The sequence below is a fragment of the Chaetodon auriga genome, chromosome 7 (assembly GCF_051107435.1).
Source record: "Chaetodon auriga isolate fChaAug3 chromosome 7, fChaAug3.hap1, whole genome shotgun sequence".
Taxonomy (NCBI): domain Eukaryota; kingdom Metazoa; phylum Chordata; class Actinopteri; order Chaetodontiformes; family Chaetodontidae; genus Chaetodon; species Chaetodon auriga.
Window position 1 is genome coordinate 6,273,668 of NC_135080.1, and position 21,762 is coordinate 6,295,429.

Genomic DNA, 21,762 nt, shown 5'->3' on the forward strand with positions numbered 1-21,762 from the left:
ACAACAGTAACAATAAACATGTCAGACGTATCTTAATATTTAAAAGTAAATCTTGAATATGGAAATAATCTCATATATGGAGTTAACCAGGAAGATATAACTGAACTGATGTAGAGATCTGCTCAGAGCCAGTGCTGTTTCTGCAGATTTAATTACATTTTGTTTATTCTAGGTTTTACTGCCCTCATACAGAGCAAACAAGTCCCTCCATCATAGATGGACAGCAAAAATGTACATTTTGCCTGTCAAGCTTCACAAAAGCATTTTCTCTGATCTTAGGGTAACTCAACATTGTATAAATGCTTACAGAAGCATCAATTTTCATTGCTCATTAATTACCTAATTACTTCCCAACTGTCTTTGTTTCAAATGATGGCTTACTGACCAAGAGGGCAAGTCCACCAGCTGGTGTCTGAAAACAACCTATTAATCCTTTGTCACCGCAGTGTTATGCACCTGCCAACAATGGTGGCCGATGCAACTCTTATCACAACTCTTATCACAGCTTTGTTTTTCAGGAAGCAAATTGTGGAGTATACTATTAAGTCATATAGGATAGTATAGTCACTATAAAACAACACAATTCAACACCTCTTTTTTCAGCAAACACTGAACATCATAACCTTAATGGAAGTAAAAAAAGAAATGTAATCAAAAATTATTTATAGATTAAATAACCAGGTGGGAAATACCAGTTTTTTTTTTTCCAATCTAGTAAACTGAAAACTGGACAAATCAAGGTACTTCATTATGTTGATGCAAAAATCCTCATTCATTATTTACCACTTGCACAGACTAGCTTTTGTGTAGCTTTTATTAGCCATTATCTGGAAGGAAAATTTGATTTAATCTGTGGCCTCTACAGTGAGGCAAGTGTTTGGGTGCATTTTGGATTTTAGAATCTCTCGGGGAAGGTAGGGTGACATGACTCATACAATATGCAAGCTTTGGAAAAAAGAAGGTGAGGTATTTTAGGAATACTACAAACAGCAGGTTTGCATCATATGGCATCATCGACTAATGTTGAGGTGGCGCAGCAAACCCCTTTATTAGCAATTTTTACAGAGTTTTGACTGGTGCCAAGAAAATCGCTGCTCTGTAGCCTGTTTTATTTCAGTAGACCAGCGCCCCATGCAGTAGGGTTGTCAATGAGTGATTTGCACAATTGAGCCAAGTCACACCATGCCCACTCCCTGGCTTTTAACTTAGAAAGCAGTGATGCAGCTACACTGGGAGACATGGGAACAAATCAGGGAAGCCTTGAGAAGAGCCACCAGAGTAGAGTAGCAGTCACCTGTGACATGTGAACATCATGAACAACTCAGTCTTTGTCACCTTTACTTGTTAACAAATGACTAGCAGCTTGAATCTCATGTTCTGAAAACTATAGTAATTTAACAATGCTAAACAGATGAAAAACACGAATTAGTTGTTTCACACTGTTGCAGATGAGTCGCAGCTTACAACATCAGATCACTAATAATGCTGCTAACATGCTAGGGGCTGCACATCTGGACAGCTTTAAAAACATTTAGTATTTTACACATATCCTCAGCCTAGCTGCTTGGTGAGTTCTGCAGCCACCTTCTATGTCACGACTGCTTGGAAGGATTAGGCGAATCACCGCAGCTAATCATGCCCTGGAGGAGAAACGGGCCACTGCAGTTGCCACCTCACATGTCGAAGACTGATGTGACCATCAGATGGAATAGCGTCTTCCACATGCTGGACAGATTCCTCAAACTACCGGCCATTTGCACTCCTCTCCTCTCTTTGCAGGTGAGAATAAGTGCAGTTGACATTTGCACACTAATCCAAATTGACATCTCCAAAGCATGATAGGGAGGGGTCTCAAGATACTGAGAGCAGCAGCTATCATCATGTCCACGGAGAGGACACTTAATATTGTCAAAGACTGCACCTCTGCTTCATGACAGAAAGAGGCTTTGGTTGTGCTGACACACCCGTTGTTTGGGAAATTAAACAGGGGATGCATATAAAGTTGGCTAAGAGATGCACCACTGTGCATGAGATGACCATTCTCCACACAGCCTCTTTCCTTAACCCGAGGTTATATGCTCCAAGGTGATTGCTGAGATTTTATCTTTTATCTTGGGGGCGGGGGAGAACTACTATATATAAAAGACATTAAGACTTAATCTGGAAGTGTTTTTTTTTTTTTTTTTTTGCCTGTCTCTTCAACTGCTGCAGGAGACGATGGGGGCAGTGCTGAAAAATCAAATCACCCAAGTTCACGTTTAGATGAAGGACATGCCCTGAAAAGAAAAAGTATCTGCATTGGCGGATTTAGTGAGTAAGACATTCACTGAGGTCAGAATAAAAGCTGAGTCTGGCAGCAACACAGCAAAGGAGCTGAAGACGTTCATGGAAACCTTCCAACTGCCACTCTTGGACAATCCCATCAGCTTGCAGAGGTCTCAAGAGGCAGTCTTTCCCCGAGTGACCAAGTTATCCAAACCGTATTTGTGCACCCCTGATACTTGCATTGCAGTGTAGTCGTATATATTGTACACTGTGATACACTGTGAAAGGAGCAATCCAGAGTGTGTGGACCAACTTCTGTATCTGCAAAAGAATCCAGACATTCCAGACATTAGTGGTGGTCAGTAAATTACACTCCCATCAGTAAGTTTAAAAGGCAGGAATTGTATTTTTCAGCTAAACGGAGCACAGTTCTTGTCTGTTCAGATGACAGAACATTATAGCTAAATGGAACAGTCCTTGTGTTTGGTTTATTTGTTTTTTCCTGCTGCAGTTCTTCATTATTTTTCTATAAACACAAGACTGTAACATGTTTACAGATTATTGCAGTAAACATTTTCAAATAAGAAGCTGAGCAGTCCCACCCTTTTTTTCTCTGCTTTATTTTTTCCATCAGTGACCTTCATCCAGACAAGTTAGCTTCACTGCCAGTTATGTTTTTTTTATGCCAGTTTAGTGGACTAAACACATACAGTGGACTAAAGCCAGACAGAAAATAGAGCTGCTTTTTACATTTATTGGATCCAGAAGCCATTCGGAATAAACTCTTTAGATTTCCAAACACTCCTACTCATACTCATCTGCCATTTCATATCTTTGTACAAACCTGCATATCAGGATCAGTACAGATGTAATGAACAGTGAAGTGAAATGCTATTCTATGTGAGCACCAATGCATATACAATGTAATTTGAGAGTCAGCAAGACTTATGTGCACACTCAGCCAGGAGCCGTCAAGTGTGAGACTAAACAGCCTTACGAACAAAATCAGCTTTTTATGATTTTTCCATAGCACTCTTTTCAAAGAAATATTAGATACTATTGATGCTTAGTGTGTGTTTGAACAATACTATTATGACATGACATTAAAGGCTGTGGAGTAACAAAACCAAATTAGGGCACTTCCACAGACCCATGGACCCATCGCTTCTGTTAACCCTGTTACCATGCGAGGACCATTGTGTCAGAAAATATACCTAAAAGAGATCATTTGCAGTTGCAGGGCCAGATTTTCTTTTCCCCGCGCCATGGATCTACCTTTCATAAAATTATATTTTACTTTAATAGTTTAAATCAATGTTTTTTGTCATCACAAACCTTCCAGAAGCCTTTCAGATTTCAGATCCAGATAATTGTAATTGCATTCAGATTTCAAGCAGTGCTCATTCTCAAAAATGATTGACTGTGGCAGCATAGCAACCACTTGACCATCACCATGGGCGAGATGATAATCACTCTCGTGTCCTTGTGTCCTCTGTTGTTGTTACATGTCGCTCATTAAAGTTGCTTAGTGTGGGGCCGGGCCACAGCTGTACATGTGCGGCCATATGCAGGGATCCTCCTGTCCTTTCTCCTGTTTGACACATAAGCTCTGCTGGTGCCAGATGAGCTCTCACTGACAGCTGGATGTAGGCTGGTCAATCCTCACGGGTTCACCTGTCAGCCTGTGTTTCTGTTTGCCTTCTAAAGCAACGCTGACACTTCCTCTGTCCCTCTCCTCTACTCCTCTGCTGTCACTCTTTCTCCTCTCCTTCACCTTCTCACTGACTCACTGACTTCTATCACCAGTACGGGGTTAATCATGTAGCTGCATGGCTAGGCCACTTGTCTTTCCAACATATCAGCTCCTCCTACAGTGTTTATCTGTTTAGCTTGTCTGTATCCCTAGTTCCCCTTATTCCAGCGTACGCTCCTTGTATGACTTCTGCTCCAAAGGTTTATATCTCTAGTCGCACAGTATGATAGCTGTCTCGTCACACAGGATGTTTAGGCTGGTTTCTGTCTCAGCAGAAATGAGATAAGAGGATTGTTGACTAAATAGTCATCAATGTGCAGTACAGTAATTGGTTTATACAGTTTATACAGAACATTACATACACAATTCATATTTTTGGGGAGCAGTGATATAGGCAAGAAGTTGTTCTGTGAAAAGTAGTCTGTAGCCAGGTCAGTGGCCATTTATGTGAAGGGCTAAACCCAGAAATTCATTGCCTCATAGCTCACATGGTTGTGAACTTTTCTTTTGTCATTTGTCAATGTTAAAAAAGCCACTATCGGCTCACTCAGTCTAATTTCATCTTGGACAACAGATTTTTATATTCAGCCACTACTGGCTGTCATGCTGTCAGATCAGATTTGTCTGGAAAGTTGCTTTGAAGTGTATTTCAAGCCATCTAGCTATGTACAAAGTTTGGTGCAAATTGGACAGCAAACAAAGAAAAGCCTTTGGTCAAAATTGTTAATAACTATATGGACCAAATTAGACAAAATTACTTTGAGTGGTCAGTGAAAATTGTAAATTGAACCAAGAGTATAGGTTTGATGGCCTTTGAAAGACAGAACCTCTCAAAACGTGGATCACTGTAAATGACCTTCTTCATGTTAAGAATGAATTAAATGTAAAATGAAAGGGTTGCTTTGTTGCAACTGTTTCCAGAAGTCAAGCTCTGACATGATGATTGTACACTACCTGGCCAGTGCAGAAATGACAGACCGCTAAAGGCAGTTATGTCCCTTAAACACATGCAGTATATCCTTAAAATATTCAGGAACATTTCCTGAATTGGTTTGTGTGTGAATGAGAACAGGTATCAATATTCAGGGAAATCCATGCCGCCAATTTCCCACCTCAAGACCCAGTGGAAAATGCTAATACAGCCATGTTGTGAATGAAAACAATAACAATGCAGGGACAAGCACGTAAAGGGTAATGTCTGTGATGAAAGACACGTTCATGTGGAGCAAGGGAACCAATCACATGACTCCGCTGATGATGAATTAGAATCTGCCACTTGTTGACAGTTAGGTCACAAATATCTTACTTGTCTCACAAACTTGATTCATATTAGATACATGACAACAGTACAGGACAAAAGCAGCTCCTCGCCTGCCATGTTCCTGAAATCAATAAGAGACGTCTTGTGCTGCGTACATGTACATCTAGTTATATACCATGTATCAAGACTGAGTCCCTACATCAGCGGCCAAGGTTTGATTCCAGCCAAGGCCATTTGCTGCATGTCATCCCCTCTATCTCCTCTGCTTTTCCTCTCTCCCTCATTTGTCACCATTATAAATAAAGCAGAAATTAGCTATTAAACATTTGACACATATATTGCTGGGTATGACATGCTGTTTGTACACAGTCTTTTTGATCACATTGCATTTGGTCTTGTTTCATTTTACTATTGGGCCATGTTTTGTTTGCTTAGTCTCAATGTTTTTCATTTGATTTTCTTACCTAACAAAATGTCATAATAATTAATCTGTGTATCTTTTTCATCTTAATTTGATTAATTGCTCTTCTGCAGAGTTTGTATGTGAACAAATGGCAGAAGGACACGTCATTTATCAACAAAATCCGCTTTGGGTATTAAAGTTCAAATAACAACAGCATGAGAATGATTAATGCTGCCAACAAAGTGTAATAAGTCACACCATAAAAAACAGAAGAAAACCTGCTTGTCTTGTTTATGCACACTTTAACTACACTGTATAGCACATACACAGTGTGAAACTTACACAAATACGTGGACACATCCTTTGGGCTAACTCTTGTGAATGTAGTGACAATACATACAATCTGCCAGTAGTGTGCATTTTGCTATGAATAGCATTTCAGGATCTTTAGGAAAAGAAAAATCAAATTAGAAGAGTTTTACATTGTGGGCAACAAACACACAGCTTTATAGATTTGAGGGGCACAAAATTTTAACCATGCGGTGGAATCAATCAGCCAGTGTTTAACCACACATCTGCGTGAGAGGAAAATTAATTCACCTGTGAATCATCTTTGTGCATCCTTTTCAAATGAAGCTTGCCTTCTCAAGCAGAACAGAATGCAAGATTTGATCATAAAGCAAAGGGCTAACATTTTTGTCACAATTTTACTAACTCTTTTGGTTTATTTAGTCCATCTGTGTGACAAGGATTTGAAAGCAATTAAGAGTTTAATTATTGGTACTTGGCTTGAAATTACTTGTAAATAACAAATCTCACAGAATAGGAAATGTCTGAAGGTTAATGCAACAGAAACGACTGAATTAAACAGTATACGATTATTCTCTTATTGTAGTTACACTAAGATTCACTTTTCAGATACAGTGTTCCACCTCTGTTATCACTGTATCTCAAGCTCATCTTCGATTTCCTTGCCGGTATCCTGGCGTTAATGCTAATTGTATGCCGTATCAGTGGAGACAGTAAAGGTGATGGCTAGCCTGAGTGGACTTCTGTCCTGTATAAAACCCTATCTCCAGATGGGCCAAGGAAGATTTAGTGACGAGTGAAGGGGTCTTTTAAATGAGTGAGTGCTGGAAATGTGGAGACACATCTCCCCACCCAGCCATTTGGACTGGAATGGCAGAGAGGTGAGCACTGAGGTCCTGTCCATTTGGAAGACTGACAGCGCGATCAGAAGCGTCTTAATCACATCTGGTTGTCTCGTTAATCAAAGGAAGTACTATTGTTAAATGTTATGCCTCTGTCCATCAATGCACCAGTGCATTTCCGTTAATAATTTGGCTAACCTTCAAGGAAAGTTCTTTCAGTGAACACATGGAAGGAAAAGCTTGCAGTTGATCTGCAATCCATTTTATTTTTTAGTTTGCAAATCATAAGCCAACATTTTCAAGTGCTAAGACGGGGGCAATTATGTGGTTTAGAGTTTGACAGGTTTGATTCAGATGACATTGGAGTTTTTGAAGCATGAATATTTTTGTTAAATGAAAGTGTCCAGAACCAGTTACTGAAAATGGTTAACCCTTTAAAGTTACACAGCATTTATTTGGGGCATTAGTATTGATTATAACAGAATCCAGCATAATTTTTTACATGGAATTTTGTCACATACCAGTCAGATTTCCAAAGCAATTTATTGTTTCCATGTAGTGCTAAGTGTTTTTAATTGAGGTGCTTCTTCATTAGAAATAAAAAACTTGACCTTTGTAAAAAACATCAAAATAACCAAATACTGTATCTCAAAGTAAATGCAGCTGAAGCAAGATGAATGTCCTATATTTACTTATTGAACTGATATTAGATGACAATTCAAAAATTCCTTCCCTCCCTTTGTTAGGCCTTTGCTGTAGGATAAGATAAGATAGAACTTTATTAATCCCATGCTGGTGAAGTGAAGTTGTTCACTTCCAGCCAGCAAAGTATAAAAAGAGAGGCATAGAAAGATCAAAAAGGCTTTTGTGGTAATTTTCCCTTCCAGAATATTTCTGATAATGTACATTTCTACTGTTATTATCAAGACTGGATACAGCATTTTGAATGTTAGCTGGAGTTTTCTCCTGCAGCTCATGGTATCGCACCAAGAAAGCTCACCACTGAGCAGTAAATGGCGATTTGCGGACATGGTTGGACTCCTTCTATCTCACTGCAATGATCTTTCCACTCTGTTACATTGCACTCATTTCCATAAGACTTCATTCATCTTTCTAACTGCTATGACCTTTCAACTGTACAAGGCTAGGGTCCTGAACACCTGTCCACTTACTAGCCGACTACTCAGAACTGTGGCACTGAAGACCCCTCCTGAATGCCTTCCCCTTTTAGCTTATGGTGTAGTTCAATCATTGCAGTTAATAGACAGATTTCTCTGCCTAGGGGGGCAACAACATAAATTCTTAATAAAAAATTGATTCACAGAATCAATAATCACCAATCAATACATTGCAATGTAACACTGGCCCTTGGATTTAGATGTGTATTTTATCAGACCCTCTTCTCTCTTTCACTCTGTCTTGCTCCCATTCCCCGCAGCATAATATTATGTTATTATGTTGACTGAGAAAGGCAAACAATAGGTTGTTTTCAACTAGTGGAAACATGTTGACATCTCTGTACAGTAAGTTGAGGTTCAGCCAAAGACAAACAACCAACACGGACTCATGATGAGCGTCGGCATGCAGCCAGCTATGACCAGATGACAAGCAATTTATCTCCGAAACATTCATATTCAGCCTTGCATCATCATTGCAGTCCATGTGATAAATGCATTGTGGTCAGCTTTGTTTCTGGCAGCTTCTTTCTCTCAGTGCAATTTGTAGACTAAGTCATAGCTTTGTTTGGGATCAGGTTTTTGTATATATAAGCTTTTTCATTAAAAAAACCATGAAAAATAAAAGCCCAATAAGAAACAGAAATGTAAAAACCCACATTTGCTGGTGAGTTTCAACCGACTTTCTGCAACCTTCAAGTTGGACTCATAAAAGCTGGCTAACTGTCACCCCTGTCAGCACAGTCTGAGAGGTGGACGAGACATGTCATCTCGACAAAATTTAAAATGTGTTTTGAGGCCCCCTAGCTGAGTGGCTGCCACTCTTTCTCATCGGCAGGCAGATTTAATGCCCAACACTACTCCCGAGAGCAGTGGCCCAACCCCAGCACATCAAGGGGTGTATTTCTTTCTATCTCTCTCCATCTCTCTCTCTGTGTATCTGCAAAGGGACCCAGGTGGGGATATTGTGGAGCTGAACCTTGAATTCCCTCCAGAATGTTTCTATAGGTCAGAAGTTTGACCTCTCTGCTTCCCGTTGAAGGGATCTGAATAGGAATTATGTGTTATGAATGTGTTTGCTACAGCTATACAGGAACCAACACTAGATCATAATAAACAGTGTCTGCATCCACTGGCGTGATGGTGCTCCACATTCTCAATTGTAGTTCAGTAGCATAAGTTCATAGCTTAAACAACTGTGTATTATTATTTGAAATCTAACATCACATTTCAGAGAAACTTACATCAAGCAATTGGCCATTTAGAGCAATTACATATGCATGTAGATTTGGCTGAACATGCTCTTCTCTTCCCTCAACAAACAAACCGTATATGAACAGTACACATTAGTGATGTAAAACATACTGAAAAAAACTGCAACTGCAAATGAGGTTGGTATGAGGGCATGTACACTTGTGTGAGTATGATTGGATGTTATTCGCTAGCTGGTGGGTGAACACATGATAGTGAGGCATAAATGAAGCTGCTAAGTAGCTGAAGAAGGCTTGATGCAATATTTCACTTCTGTGCTGAGATAACTGATCGATTAGTTGATCAACAACAAATTGATAACCAATAATTATGATAACGGTTGAGGAATTTTTGGGTTTTGGTCATGCAAAGCAAGGAAAACAACAAAAATATTAACTTAGTACTGGAAACTTGTGAGTGTCATTTTTCACTATTTTCTGTCATTTTATAGACCAAGTGAGTGCTTGATTACTCGAAAAATACCAACTGAATGTTTAACTGATAATGAAAATAATCCACAGTGCAGCCCTTTTCCGTATTGTTCACTTCATTACTGAAGCTCGAATCTCAAAATCCTTAACTTTGTGTATGCTGCCATCCTCTTCGGCTGCAAGAGATTATGTAAATTACAGCAATGATCAGGAAGCCATTGTGACAGAGACAGTGTGGAAGTCTGTTTATTTAAATAAGCCAATGCAAAAGTTAGAAAATGTGCCCCGAGCTAAGTGTGTTACCACTGTCCTTATGCTGTTGATTTTACACATGGGAATACAAGCATGGTTTGAAATACTGCCAGTTTACTGGCTCTGAGTATTGGCAGCGGGCAGTGTTGTCAGTCAGGACAGGAGTTTCCTGACAGTCGATCAACATTTTTCAGTAGCAAAATATAGATGTACAATAGCAACTTGCTGGTATTTATCAGTCAGACAAACATTTTCTCTTGCACCAGTGTGTTAAAAGCAGACACATTTTCAATATACCCCCTGTATGTGTGAATAAGTGAAGAGTAGTAGGCTACATTTTGCTCCCCATATGAAAAGTGATCCCATTTTCTGGAAGAGAGCAAAAGAGTGTGGGGCAAAAAGAATATCATTATGGAAACACCTGACTTCAGTCTGAGTGCATTTCTCTCCTGCTGTTATTTCTGCATAGTCAGGATAGAAGGGGGTAGATTTCATATTGACTGGCTTATTATACTCATTCAATTTGCAGTGATCAAAAGTGTTACTGAAATGGAAGGATGAGCTGTAGGCTTGGGTGACTGTATGGATGCTGGGCTGGCAGCTCCAATAAAGCCTGAGGGGGCTCAAGTCTACCTGGAAGTGTCTGGGAGATGATGTGATTGTTGCTGATGATATGGGGTAATGGATGTGTATAGCTTTCAATCTACTGCCAGTCTCTCCTTCTCCTCTGTCTGTCGCCGGGAATCCTATTTTGTAAACACCTCCAGAAAGTTAGTCTGAGAGACTTGGTGTCTCACTCCGTCTATCTGACTAAATACCACTCCCACAATGCTTTGGGTGTGTGTTTTTACAATGACAGCTTCCTATGCTGATCCCAGACCACCTTTTGGCATTTCTGCCACAGTTATTTTGTGCTAATAAATAACCCCAGTGAAGTTGCTTTATATTCGTAGAGCAAACAAGCCTCCAGACTCTATACAGCTGATGATCGATTGGCCAACAGTCTAGTAGTTTGCAAATGTACAGTATTCAAATGAATGAGACTGTGCAACAGCCTGAAGCTAAACTGAGGTAATGATTTATGTCTTGTGGCACATTGACTACAGATAAGTACAGCCCATTTCTCACCTTTCCATAACATTGACTATTTTGGTTCTTTTCTACTTGATGCACCAGTTTATGATAGATACAATGGGTAGATGTTGTGTACATATGTGCAGTGAAATGATAAAATTCATGGCATCAGTGTTAAATGACAGATGGTAACAGATGTAATGGTTATAACGTGTCAGACTGAAAACAATTATTGATGTATTCTTAACTACTGATACTGATGACTGAAACCAAAATAACTGAAAATATAATATTAAGTGCTCTGATCTTGCACTGTACATTGCAAAGAAAGTAGCCATAATTGAAGGTAAATGTAAAGTTATGCTCACCTACACCTGAATTTCCAGACAACTTCAAGTGTTGTTTTCCTTAAGATCAACAAGCAGTACTACATGATGCTTGTTAAGACATTAATATCATCAAGCTTCAAATTTTTACCTGGAAACCATCGGTTAAATTGACAAATGTCATCAGAAAATTTCATTAGCCTTTAACAGTACAATTAATTGAATTTTACTAGATCTGAATATAGGCACATGTCTCTATCAGTGTGTAAAACTGTATCGTTAGCTCAGCAGCCAAAGTGGAGATTTAGAGCAGTGTAATGTGCAGGCTGTCAGATATCTTTATCTTTGATAATGTCATGTGTTACTTTTTTGGTAGGTTCTCATTGCTGCCGTAAGTAGGCAACCACTTTTGAGTGTCATTACAATTACTTTTGAGAGCAATTGAAAAGTAAAGTCAAGTACCGTCACTGACGTAGCGAACTGTTCAGCAGAACCACAGCTCCTTTGAGGGTGGAGACTGTGACAGCTTTGGTCTACTTCTAAGGGTCTACATCATCACAGGCTGGTGAATTTATTCACAGGCTGCCAGCTTTCAAGTTGCAATGCTTTTAAAACTTTATTCGGCTTTTCTATTTCCCCTTTGCTTTTTCCTCCATTTTCAAATGAACACACTGCAGCTTCATTGTACAGTGTCAGTGTAAATGTAGATACCTGCTACATAACTGTAATCTCTGATAGCTTTATCACAATCATGTGTTCTGTAAAATGTGACAGAGATGCAGGTGTGACAGTGTCATTTTAATAGCATCATGATACCAGCACATTTCAGGACATTGTTATTAACAAATGAATGATTACAAACTAGTATTGCTGCATTCTAGTCATGTGCACTGAATACTGAAAATGGAAATTTCGTTCTGCAGACGACAGTTGAGAGCGTAATTGAGATTTTATAGTGTTTTGAGATATGAGAGCGACACAGAGAAAGAGGAGGAGTGAGAGTTGAGAGCTGGGACTGTTGAAATGTGTTATTTAATTGAGTGTGTGACACAGAGCATACAGTGCTGTTGGCCAGAAGAGCTGGTGACCTTCACCGGTGACACCTGTGATCGGGTGGAACTCTTCAGCCAAAATGGGGAGAGGAACTCTGTCCACATATGTCCATGTACTGTTCCTCTCCACCCCACTAATGGAGACCAGAGTAGCAATAAATTGATTTTTCTCATTACAGGTTCATAATTCACTTCAATTGGTCATTGTGATTGTAAACAAACATTGTTTGTGCTGTAATGGCTTATAGCAGGGTACAAATTATTCCTGTTAAAGTCTGCGTCACCTATCTGCTCTGGTTGCAACAGTTCCCCTGAACAATAATGTTACTTCTGCCTTGTTTTTCTTCTATTTTATCCCGTAGGTGTGACCAAATTTAATTTTACTTGGTTATTACTTGTTGTTGAACCCCTTTGTTCACTAACACAGTCAATGACAAGAAATATAAAACATGTTGCTTATGTTTTGCTGTATTTTCTTGATCACTTCAAAGTAATTTAGTAAGAAAAGCCATTACAACACAATGTTAATGTCATGCACCTTTGCAATTATGGTGTAATCATACTGACCCTATTACCCCATTAGTTACCATTAACTAACTAATGGGGTGATAGTTCCAGTCTCATGCTACCTGTTGAAAGACTTTTTCCAATTTACTGATGTAGAAACACGACGATTTTCTAGTGTAAGATCACAGTATTAAAGGTCCTTCATACCTGTACTATGACACAAATGTTTTTATTTTATGTTGCTTGTTTTATCTCTACCTGGACTCAGTTGAATTGTACAGACTGTTTTAGTTGATAAGTCCCTTACTTTTCGTAGCTTTATTGCAGCTGCTAGAGAAAGGACAAATGACATCTTTATCATTCTTACTGGTACATAGTCGGGTGGCATCATGTAATTCCCACCTGAGCTCCACCTACCTGCGACCTGAGCAGAGGTCTAATTAGCTGCAATAATTAAAAACACTGGTGTGGGTGTGCAGGGCCCTGAAACGGTGACAGCACTGCTGCTGCAGTAGTAGTGTGTTACATGCACCATTATAAATGAAGAATGAATATTAGCAAATCATTGCTCCTCAGACATCGAGTACACTGCAAACATAATTAATGGAAAAGTAAATAACACAAAATAAATTTTGGTATGTGAAATAATGTAAAACTACAAAGACGTATATTATATATCGATATGAAGTTATGTGACATTTATGTAAATATGTGAATATTAATTTATATATATTCCTCTACTTTAATAAGTTCTCAAGTGCAGTTTAAACTAATCTTCTCTAGTTTTTAAAAGGCACTTTCATTGGATTATTAATATTCCAATTTTTTTTTTCTCCCTGTTAAAAGGGTTTTTTTGGGGATCTAAGGACAGTTTGTTTTGTGCTGTTCAGGCTTTAAAGCCCTTTGAGTCAGATTCTGATTTATTATATTTGGCTGTATAAATAAATTGAGTTTACTTGACTTGATTGATGATTAATAATGATGTGATGTCACTGATCTTGACACCAGCCATAAAAATCAAATGTGTTCAAAATAATCTCAGTGAAAGCAACAGCAAACAGTTGGATCTAGAGGCAAACACTTCAATATGTGTCCACTAATAATGCCATATTTTACGTAACATTTTTGGCCATAGTTAAAAAGCCTGATGCCATTAATACGATTTGCCATTTTCAGTTCCAGCTGTTGAGAGGAGAAAGTTGTTTGGTGTGAAGGGGAACAAGTGATTGATGCTTATGGAGACAATAGAAAAGCTCAGCACACGGTAGCAGTTTGGGTGGGTCTCAGAAATGGAGGAAAGCCTCAGGCTGGAGCAACGCTGCCACCAGAATACCATATAAGCATGACACTGTTGCTTTTTTTAGCACCTGCTTTCCAGTTTGCAATGCTCTATTAGACAAAATGTCCATCTGCCAATATATTCAGAATGCACTATGGAGGTTATTAACATGCCCTTGGCAAAAAGGGTTTAGCTCTGTGGGGCAAGAATCTCCATAAATCCCAGCAGAGGCAGTTTTATTACAGGTTGTAAATAGAAGCCCCTGCCATATTTTATGACAGCCATCACTAACTCATTCTGATTCTTATTACCTCTCTGTTCTTTGACTTGCGGGACCATTCACAGACACATTCTGTGCACAAGTTTATGCGGTATAAAGGATTGATTGTAAAGGAGTTTATTCCTGATGTAATTGCGCCTTCAGCTTGCGCCACACTTTTGACTCTGACTGCTGTTTTCATGTACATTATAACAAGCCCAGCCTGTTTCTGAATGGTAACGTATAAAATTTACATATGGATGCCTGTACCAGCAGCGTGATTGAAGAGCTCTTTAGTGCAGCATGTTATGAAGGTGCAGAACACAATACATTTTTGATTAGCTTACAAAATTAGATCATCCGCAGTAGGTTTTGAAGGAAGCACATACATTTGCTTTTCAGAAATACAGCAATTGTTAAATTCTAACTGATTTAAAAGGACATTACATATCAATGCATTGTATAGGCATATGTATGTAGTTTTGTAAAGAAGTGGCATGACCTGTAATCAAAATCCACCTGCAGTATATTTCTTAATGGACATTGCTTTACCATTGCTTTAGCCGTTATGATTTCCAGGTCTCGCAGTAATCATTCATCTGACAGAGCAGCCAGGCACATGTGTACAATGCAATCATATTTACTAATCATCTTCTACAAGCGCCGCTCATTTCCAATCTGGCTTGTTTACTTATTCGAATTGGCTGACGGAGAGTTAATCTGCTTATGATCTTTAAAATTTGGTTGCCAGGAGCCATACTGGGAGTAGTGCTCTATTCAGGTATTTTGCTTTGTTGTCCATAATCTATACATTTCTGTATTAAAATGTAAACACAAGCAAACAGACTGGCATGGCTGTCCTAGCCTTGATATATTTGCCATGCCAATGTTGGTGATTTAAAATTCAGGGAAAGACAGCATTCAGCTGCTAATAAAAGAAAGGCTCCACACTGATTATTTGGTTGAAAGTTGCTGGGCTCTGATTCTGGTAAATTATAATTAGAACGTTAATCATTACCCAGAGATTAGCATTGCAGGAGAAATAATCATTTCACTGCCGCACAACAGTCATTTCAAGAGAGACAAACAACCAAATCTATTCCATTATAGACTTCCAAACTACACCCCTGTCCTGTGCTGGGACACACATGGGCGGAGTGAATGGGGATGGATGGTTGGATTAGGAATGCCGGGAGCGAGTAGATTATCCAGTATCTGGGCAGGCAGATGCGCAGAGGAGAAAACGACTACACAAAGAGCCAGATCTCCATCAGGGGATCAATTCATGGTGCTCGCTCTGTCACTTCCTGTGAAAAAGCAAATTTCATGGTGTGTTTTCAGGAGGGCGGTGTCGGAAAAACATCAAGAAGACATTTTCTCTCTCTCTGTCTCTCTTCTTTCAGCTCTCCTCTTTTTTTTCTCTTCTGCTCTTCAGCTGTTTCCTCTCTACACACACACCTACTCTCCATTTTTGGGTTCAGTTTAAAGACGTAAGTGCAAATACACTGTCTTCTCTCGCACACATGCACAGTTACACTTAAGACATGAGCGCATGCAGTAACCTATATTTGCTGAGTATGGTGAATGCCTATGTGTAAATTTTTTAAGAGGTTTAGCCAGTGAGAGCTGGAATGAGTGTTGCTGTTGGCTGAGTTTCTCAGCCCGGGGCCCCCTTGCCTCGCTCCCCCATTTTGCCCAGTAGAGCTTCATCCTTATCGCTGTCCTGCACCCCATCACTGCTGAAGCTGGGCTCCTCTCCTGCTTGACCACATTTATCCAAGGGGCTCTTGTCTGGGGGTGATAAGCTGTCAGACTTACCAGTATGGATGTAGGGGTTCCCACATCCCCTCTTCACTCTACTCCACTTTACTCCTTCCACAGTAGTAGTGACTGCTTGGTGACAGTCAACAATACTCCTGTGCATGTTTTTTTCTGTACATCTGCCTTGACTCTCACACAATGCACAGGTTCCCGTCTTATCTCTCTAATCCCCCCCCCCCCCGTCTGTATCTTGGTATTGTATTAAAGAGACGGAAAGTGTTTTGAAGCAAAAACAACTTTGAATGGTTAGTGTAATGGCCTCAAAGGGACCTTATACAAAGACAGTGAATGCTAATTCCAGCTACCCTTCACCAGATTTATGTCTGTGTGAACTAATTTTACACAAGAGGCAGCAGGCATCAAAGTCTGTCCCTTTTATCCATTGATGACACACACACAGAGTTTGTTTTTGAAACATCTGTGCTGTTTTCCTCCTTCTGAACTTTGTATTCAGAACTTTTCCCACATAATTGTTAATATATCTTCCACAGATTCATGTGTTGTTGTGTTATTTGGCTGCTTATTAGAGGGGCTCTGATGCACACTAGCTTTTAGATTAGCCTTGGTTTGGTAAACGTAAAACAGCTCTCAGCTCTTTAATGTTGAACTGTGATAAATTTAGTGCTCACTGTGGGAATAAGAGTTTTACCTTTTAAGGTGTAAATGAACACTGTGCACTAGTTGCAGCAAGACTACTGCCATTATAACAACGATTGTTATTTTCAAGGTTCTTGCTCTTCACCCGTGGTTTATGAAGGAGTACAGCCATGGGACACAGACTGTAACAAGCTGTCACTGTAGACCACTTACTATTTAGCACAAGCTGCACCACATGCTCCATGTATTTTCAGGTTGTCCTCCACTAACTGCCTGCATCTAAGCTATTTGGTGCTTAGCCTTGCCAGCATCATTTAGATGTGGAGCCCAAGGTACCACGCCAGGCTCTTTATATGCAAAAAGAATAAGCTCTGAGGTTTACTGTTAAACAGAAAAAGCTCCAGGCTACTGATGAAAAACTCCTACTTAGAGGTGTAGACATGCAGGAATATACATGCAGGATATATTGTTGCATTCGCTTTGAATTTACCTTGTCTTGTGCAGATTTGCTTTGTAATTTTATAACTCAGTTAACAGGGGACTGTCATACTTCAGAATTACATACTTTAGCTATAGCCCAGAGAGAAGCAAACATTGTGCTTGTTTATCAGTCATCAGAAATGCGTATTGCTGACAGATGCTCCTGCTGGTGTCTTAGAGAAAATACACATCTCTTTCTTCATGTGCAGAAAGCTCAATTATACTTCCTGGTGTAGTTGCTGGTTGTTACGAAGAGATAGCAAGATAACATGAAGGAATTGTCGGGGGGCAGGTAGTAAACGAGTGAAGATTATGTGCATTCAAGATATTAATTTGTGCTGCGTATAAAAGATTATAGACTTGATCATGGGTTTCCTCAGGAGCTGTAATTAGGACATTAAAGCCATGGTGTGTGTACGAGACAGCCTGCTCATACTCCCTGCTTGTGAAGTACCTGTTTTATGAACTTAGGAGCATAACAGACTTGGAGGATCGTTGGAGAAATGTGGATGGTATCTAGATGAAGAGTGGGCCTTAGAAAGTCATGGCGGTGTCAGGTAATCAATCAGAATATGCATTTTTTAATTTGTTAACGTGTTTATGTTGGTTCTCTTGTCTTGGAGAAGCTTTTCAACAGCTTTTAACGGTTTTCTATTGCAGCGCAGCCACAAGCACTAACTTGGAGTGACTGTGAGGAGGTTGTGTTGTAAGACAACTACTGTAGTACGAATGTGGGATATGTGATTGTTCTTTTCTCTGCGGAGTGTAGAGCTGATGTGATTAGTTGATAAACAGAAATTATTAACTGTGCTGATAATTGCTTAATTCATCATTTAACAAGCGAAGAAACTAACTACTCTCTGGTACCAGCATCTCAAATGTGAACATCTGCATTCGCACAATTGTAAATTTAATATCTTTGAGTTTTGGTCTGCTGAAAAAAATAGAAAATGTCAGCTCAGGCTATGAGAAATGCAGTTTTCACTATTTGTGACTTTCTATTCGCAGAATAATAAATTGCAGATTAACTGACAATAAAGATAACCATTCTTTGCAGAGCTTGTGGAGTGACATGACTTCATTAGCTCTCTAGCTGTCCACAACAGCTTCAAATTGTACTGTTATTGGCATGGCATGGTCTCTGATCCACAAACATGACTTATACCACATTTTCTTTTAGTTCTAGCTCCAAATGCAGATATCAAATCACATGGTAGACTACACTTTCTCAAGTCCTGTAGAAACAAATATTTGTACGTTGTACAGGACAAGCTCTGATGTTATCATGTTAGTTCTAAAATGCAGATGTTCCAAATAAACACATCTCTCCACAATGATTTTGTTTGACTTTGTGTGCACTGGTTCAGGGATATTTAGCACACTTTTTTGACCATGAGCTGTCACAGCAAAGGGGGGTGGGGGGTGGGTCAACAGGCGAGAACCCTACAATTTTCTCACCAGAGTGCTCTTTTTTGATCTCCTACTCTTTTTCCAGCCCTCTCTTTCTCCCTCTCTCCTTGCTCCATTGCCCCTCGTGAAGCCTAGCACCTTACTTTGGCAAGAGTGGTGCAATCTCCATGCACCTCTTACTGATAAAAACATCTCTACAAATATGGACCTTGGCTTTCCTTTACTTTGCTCACCAACTGCCTGTTATTCTTTCTTGCCTGTTTGTTGGTTTACACTACCAGGCAGCCTCAGTCCAACACACCCCTGAAGAATTATTTCTAGAGCGTAGAAGGTGGATTGCGCTACCACCTCTCGTCTCCTCTGTGATGTGAAGCTCTAAGCGAAAGACAGAGCTCAGAGGAATGAATTCCCTCTGAAACCCAGAGTTAGGAGGGCAGGAAATAATTCAGCAGCTCCAGCAGCAGCATCGGCATCAACAGCGGTGGCAGCAGTGAGCGTGAGAGAGACGGAGAGAGAGGGAGTGTGTGTGAGTGTGTGAGTGTGTGTGTGTGAGAGAGCTTGAGTGAGAGCGAGTTCCTATGCACTGTGCCGAGCGTAGCTGAGCCGTGCCGTCGCGTGGCAAGCTGTGTGTTCCCGTTTGGTTCCTGTGCGCTCTGGTGAGGCAGAGCTTACAGAAGGGAGAGATGCAGCTTCCCTCGGAGCTCCAGCATCAGTGAAACACCAGCACCCAGCCGGGGCGTCACAGAGCAGCATGGTAGGACTAGAGACCCACTGCTGACACCAGCGTGACTGACGATGACAGCCCACGCGTGGGTTACCATGCGCCACAGCCGCGCCACTCTAGGAGGAAACACAGCCATGTGAAAGTGACTCGGCTGCCAGCAACTCTTGGACATGTTTTCCAGGGCAAACTCTGGATTTCTTTCTGTGTTTGAACTTGTTTTTTTTCTCTTGGTGCTGTCTGGCTGTCCCGAACTCACCTATCAGGCAAGGACTAAAGGCAGATGGAACAAGGGGGGTAAGTGATGATGGGCAGCCATGGTTGATGTTTGTAATGTTAAATTTGGGTTTGTGATGTTGAGCTGCGCTGTAGCTGTATGTTTTTAAATGGGCTGAAGATTTGATGGACATTTTCAGGTGATCGTGGGGCGGGACAGCGTTAAAATTTTGGATCATACGTTCTCATCACAGATTGACCTTGCCTAAAAACACTTTTGGATTTGGATGTTTTGTGCCACCGTATTTAGATGCATGTTAAAGTCTGGACTTCCACATACTGTTCATCCTCTGGTATGCTGTTGTCTCTACATTTATGACTCACTGTGGCAGCTGAGGTGTGTTCAAAGAAAGCTGTTTTGAACACTGGAGGAAGTGATGACCACTAACATCCACTGAATGTTTTTTTCTAACTTTTTGGTGCTAGCCAGTGTATGCCTATCTAACAGTGAACGCTGAAGTTAATGTTTTTTCACAGTTTGTAGGTTTTTCATCACTCTTGTACTATTCAGCTGCTTTCTTTTAGTGCTTTAAGGGTAAATTTTGAAAGCTTTCCACTTACGTTCTCTCTCACAAACACACACACATACACACACACGCACCCCCTTCCCTGTCTGTATGGCATAGTGTGTTGATCGAGATCACATTTATACGTGTGCCTTGGAATGTTTGGTTGGCAGGACATGCCACCAGTGTCTTCAATCTGTGATATTTGGTTTAAAGACTTAGATCACCAGTCTTGAGGAGAGGTGTTAATAAATCATCTCAGCCCCTCCGTGGGAGCGGTCCTCTCACCTCTCTTGTAGCATTTAATCCCCTTTGTCGGATTAAAGGAACCTCTAATCTTAGTGCTAGTGCACAGTGAGAAGGCTGAGAGATGCTCCCTGCAGCCTATCGGCATTGTTAGCACTCGAAGCTCGCGCTCTGTGGGATGTGTGTGTCTTCAAAGAGGCAGTGTGACCGCGGTGATCTATTTAATGATTCCTTGCCACTTTGCTATTGCTCTTGTTCCTCGCCTGTTCTCTACTTTACATTTCTTCAAATGGACCTCTTTTGCACCTTCCTTTTACTGTGTCCACGCACTTCTCACCAACACATCATTACCACACAGAAGTTCTAACATAATGACTTGGACCACGCTCTTAGATTGATATTACCCACTCTCAAGTGTAGGGTAATGATAGAATTTCTGCTTTGATGTCCATTTCTGATCTTACTTTAATAAGTTCATATGTGTATAAATTGTTTCAGTTCACAGAAAATAGAAAAAATAGGTCATACAAATTCACAATCATTTCGTTTTCTAGATTTTTGCTGTCACTGTGACAACAACCTGCTATACGGAAAAATTTCAGATGGAACGAGAGAGGACATAAAGTTTCTTTCTGCCAGAGCTTATCAAAAACAACATGCATTTCCAACCCAATTTTTGAATCACTTGAAATGATGGATGAAATGTGTTCAAGGTTGGAATTTGATGTGTTTGGCGCAAATATGAATCAGAATCTGTAAACCAAGGGTAAAAGCGGATACTGTATGAAATCCCAGCGATCACTGGCCTCCTGTGAAATGGAGGGCAGTGACCTCCCTTGGTGTAATTAGGCCATAGACTACATCCCTTTCTGTGCACAGTTGAACAAATCATTCCACACCCATACTCTGAATCCTAACCTCACTTGTTTAATTATGGTTTTGTGACATGTTTGGAAAGACTAATATTTCACATAATTAAGATAAGATTTGTGCAGGGTTGACAAATGTTAATGGATCCCCTGTCATTACCTATAGAAGATATTGGGTCGGAATAGCTATTTAACATTTCATTCGCCTGCTGGCATAGTGACATTCGATATCTGTCACCAGCGGCAATTTTCATTGACTGTAAATTGCAATCCATTATCACATTTAACAAAATAAATTTCATGCTTGTCATTTACAACTGCACAATTTTAGCTAAATTATCAATACTGTGTGTTCTGTTATTATTTATGTAATTAAGAACACACTGGAGGTGTGCAT

The 21,762-nt window shown here is 40.1% G+C and overlaps 1 protein-coding gene across 7 annotated transcripts in view; it reads left to right on the forward strand.

The window, feature by feature from the left end:
- Window positions 1-19,571: 19,571 nt before the first annotated feature.
- The window catches only part of robo2 (roundabout, axon guidance receptor, homolog 2 (Drosophila)), a 250,140-nt gene continuing 247,949 nt past the window's right edge, over window positions 19,572-21,762 (forward strand). For all 7 annotated transcript variants that reach the window (XM_076734797.1, XM_076734804.1, XM_076734799.1 and 4 more), the window contains exon 1: window positions 19,572-19,765. In XM_076734797.1, coding sequence (XP_076590912.1) covers window positions 19,642-19,765 — 124 coding nt within the window. In that variant the 5' untranslated portion in view covers window positions 19,572-19,641. The remainder of the gene's footprint in view (window positions 19,766-21,762) is intronic.